This window comes from Odontomachus brunneus, unplaced genomic scaffold (assembly GCF_010583005.1).
Source record: "Odontomachus brunneus isolate Ranch 3 - 2012 unplaced genomic scaffold, Obru_v1 Obru_scaffold_204, whole genome shotgun sequence".
NCBI lineage: Eukaryota > Metazoa > Arthropoda > Insecta > Hymenoptera > Formicidae > Odontomachus > Odontomachus brunneus.
Window position 1 is genome coordinate 80,951 of NW_022639654.1, and position 3,789 is coordinate 84,739.

The 3,789-nt window shown below is 51.0% G+C and overlaps 1 protein-coding gene across 1 annotated transcript in view; it reads left to right on the forward strand.

Moving 5' to 3' along the window:
• Positions 1–527: 527 nt before the first annotated feature.
• The window catches only part of LOC116852180, a 9,868-nt gene continuing 6,606 nt past the window's right edge, over positions 528–3,789 (forward strand). The window contains exon 1 of the mRNA XM_032832259.1: positions 528–653. Coding sequence (XP_032688150.1) covers positions 528–653 — 126 coding nt within the window. The remainder of the gene's footprint in view (positions 654–3,789) is intronic.

Below are 3,789 nucleotides of genomic sequence, written 5' to 3' on the forward strand. Positions count from 1 at the left end.
CGCATGGAGCGTTGCAGGGATAGAGGAGGGGTGTATATTGAAGGTGATAATAAGTAAAAATATATGAAATCAAAATAAAATGTTTTACAGCGTCAGTCTCGTTATTTAATAGCCACACCTCGTATATATATTGTGACGTGGCGGCCGTGGAGGCGCCCGTCTCAAGAGTACCGTACCGGATCAGTGTGAGAGTTTCGCGTATCGCGTGTCTAACGGTTTTCGCGAGTATTTTCGAATGTCGCGTTCCGGCGTGTGTTTGTTTGTGAACGTCGTTAGAACAAAGATTGGAAGCGACTTTTGCGAGCGGAGCAGATGTGGAGGTCAGCGCGTCCCTAACTTTGTGCACACCCCGACGCCCCGGCCGGCCACCAGGACTGGAGGAGCGGAGGCCATCGAAGGACGAGAACGCAGCGACCGCCAACTCTATACACGCACGATCAGGTGAATCGCTCTCTCTCATTATTAGATATTGCCGTATGCCGGATTATCGCGCACTCAATATTCGTGAATCTCGTACCGCTGAGAATATGTCGAAATATGGAAGCAGTATTCTGTCAGCGATGTTTACTTCTAGCGAAGCAGCCGTCATGAGAGCCGAAAAAAAAAACGGGAGCGCCGAGACAGACAGCGAGATGATCCGCAACGTCAACAAGGTCTCGAGGCATAACCGTCTCGAGACCAGAATACCGATAATTGCCGATTCCCGACTACCGAAAATTGCAGGACGAGGAGAGAAGGGACGAAGGAGGATGCGCGAGGATACGCGATCCTCCCGGAACGGCAGCTGATCAGTCTTGCCGCGACCGTCGCCGCGACCAGTTTCGACGGCTACCATATCGGGACAACGATCGTGAGCGAGAGAGAGTGAGATAGAGAGAGAGAGAGAGAGAGAGTGAGATAGAGATAAAGAGAGAGAGAGGGAGAGGGAGGGAGAGAGAGAGCGCGAGAGAGGGAGTGAGAGAGAGAGAGGGGGGGGGAGAGGGAGTGAGAGAGGGCCGCAAGAGAGAGAGATAGAACGGGAGAGAGGAGTCGACAGGACGGGGACCGTCATCGCCGCCGCTGCAGCCGACCCGAGGGCCGTCAACGAAACTGTAAGACCACTCATCTGCTCCGTATTTCGTCCACTCCTCCGAATTCGTGTCATTATCGCGCGCATACTGTGTCTCGCCCGCGGAGCGGCCGCGCGCGCCATAAGGCTCACCCGAGGAAATCGTCCTCGGGTTTATCATTGTAGCGACCGTATTACCGTCCGTGACTGTCGACTCTTTTAGTGAATTGTACCGCGCTTCTTACCGGGATGTGCGAGAGTCCCATAAATAAACGTATGATTACCGACGACGCGTAGGATCGCTTTTCTTTCACCCTTCCCTAACCCACCCCGTCTTCGACTCAAAATCCTGTGAGCGACCGGTCCGGACGGTTCCGGGATACGCGATTTTTGTGATATTCATCGACTCTCGCGTTTATCGAGGTGGTGCGGCCTTTCCGCACCTGGCGCCCAACTATCGCGTACGTTTTGTGGTGTCCTCCGGAGCCGACGGCAAATTGTCGCGACTGGTAGGCGACTATCGGCCGTCGCTCGCGAAATAATTTCGCGAATCGCGTCGCAATATATATATATATATATATATATATATATATATTAGGTGGTAAACTTAATTCCTGCGGCTCACAGTTAGATGACGTTAGTTGTAGGTGTAATTTATTTTGACATCTGAAATTGGCTGCATTTTAGAGGTTAGACATTTGTCTATAAAATTCAGTGCGAAGAGGTTCATTTAAGCGAGCAGTGCTATTTTTTCTTTTGATTAAATATGGAACGTGATAAGTTGTTTTTTCGACATGTGCTGCTTCATTACTTTGTGTTCCGTACGGACATTAGCATGTTCGGGCGGAGCGTGTATAACGGGCGGTCGGTCGGCAGGCGGCGCTCGGCTCGCAGCCGCCGGTCTCCCGCCGCCGGTTCCCGCCGTCGCTCGCAGTTAAATTTCGGTGCAGCGCCTTTATAAGACGCTGCGGGCGACGACTCGGGGCCTTTTGCCTGTTGCCAGCTTTGACTGCGCTTACACCAGCAGGTATTCTTTTGAGCTCTAGCTAGCTTTATATCGCCTTCTTGAGTGCGCAAGCACGTTGGACACTTGCCTCGCCAGAGGTATACGTTTTGCATATCCGCATCGATCTTCATTGCCTTAAGAGTGTCGTAGACACGTTGGCATTTGTGTTTAGGTCTTCGGTGACTCTACACAACCCTCCGCAGCCCTTTAGAGTGCGCTTGCACGTTGGGCTACTGTCTCTAGAGTGTCCGAGGACACGTTGACATCTGTGTTACGAAGTGTATGGTAACTCCACGGATTTCCACCTTCTCAATACGATCGAGGATTGAGAGAAGGCTTCGCGCGACCACTTCAGGTTACCTTGACATCTCCACTGCGGTGGACGTCTCTCTTCGCGACATCTCCGTATTGCACATACTGAATATTATCGCCGACAGAACTTACTGTTGGGATCACGACTCCGCACGAGTCGTCCTTGTCGTCAAGAACTCTGCTGCCAGGGCCGCAGCTCTCCCGCGAGCCACGCTCGCTAGTACTCCGCTGCCAGGGGCGCAGCGCTCACGCGAACCAAGTTCGCTGGTATAAGTTTATTCACAACTTAACAGGTCGTCGCATTCGCGACTTTACACACGAGGGATATTCGCTTCTAGACCCGACGTGACTTAGCATTCGTCACGCACGCGGTATTATCAACGCACTTTTACGGTTACGTGTACGTCAACGTCAGGCTTCGACTCAGCCGCGTACGCGATTCAGAGTTACGTTTGCGTTTAGGCTCACTACGAGACATAGCATTTGCCGCGTGCGCGACTGTTCAGGCAAGCCCCGCTCGCCTGGTTATCGTCTCGGATTCAGCCTCTGTTGCTCCCTCGCCAAACAGAGTTGAATCTCATTCGGACTTGGTTCCGACACTCACCACAGGAGACGGACCAGTGTCGCCGTACTCTGAGTGACTATCATCCTCCGAAAGGGGGATTTCTTTCCAGCGCGGAGGCGCCGGGCAACTCCACGCGGGCTTTATACTGAGCCCCGCAGTGCTCTTATACACAAGAGCGCTCTCGCACTTTCCTCCCATCATCTGACGAGGCTCCTGAATAGGAGAGCACGACATATACTCGCGCAACTGACGATAGCAGTCGACGAACGTTCGACGGCATATGACGAACCAGCCGCTCTAGACCTCAGGCCGTTCGAAACACTTTGACTTGAAAAAAACTGCAGCTGCAGCTCATAAATTGCTTTTCGAAGCTTATGGCAATTATGTTCCATCGGAAAGAACATGCCAAGTATGGTTTCAGCGATTTAAGAGTGGTGATTTTGATGTCAATGATAAAGAACGCTCAGGCCAACCGAAAAAGTTTGAAGACACCGATTTGCAGGCATTATTGGACGAAAACTCTACTCAAACGCTCCAAGAATTGTCTGCAGCATTAAATGTTACTCCGATGGCTGTTTCCAAACGTCTACATGCAATGGGAAAAATTCAAAAGGAGGGAAAATGGGTACCACACGAATTAACCGCAAATGCCATTGCGAATCGCTTAAACATCTCTATTTCTCTGCTCGCCAGGCAGAAAAAGAAGAGTTTTTTGTGGCGCATAGTGACTGGCGATGAAAAATGGATATACTTCGATAATCCTAAACGAAGAAAATCATGGGTAGATGCTGGCCAACCATCAACATTCACACCAAAGAGAAATATTCATGGCCACAAAGCAATGCTTTGCATTTGGTG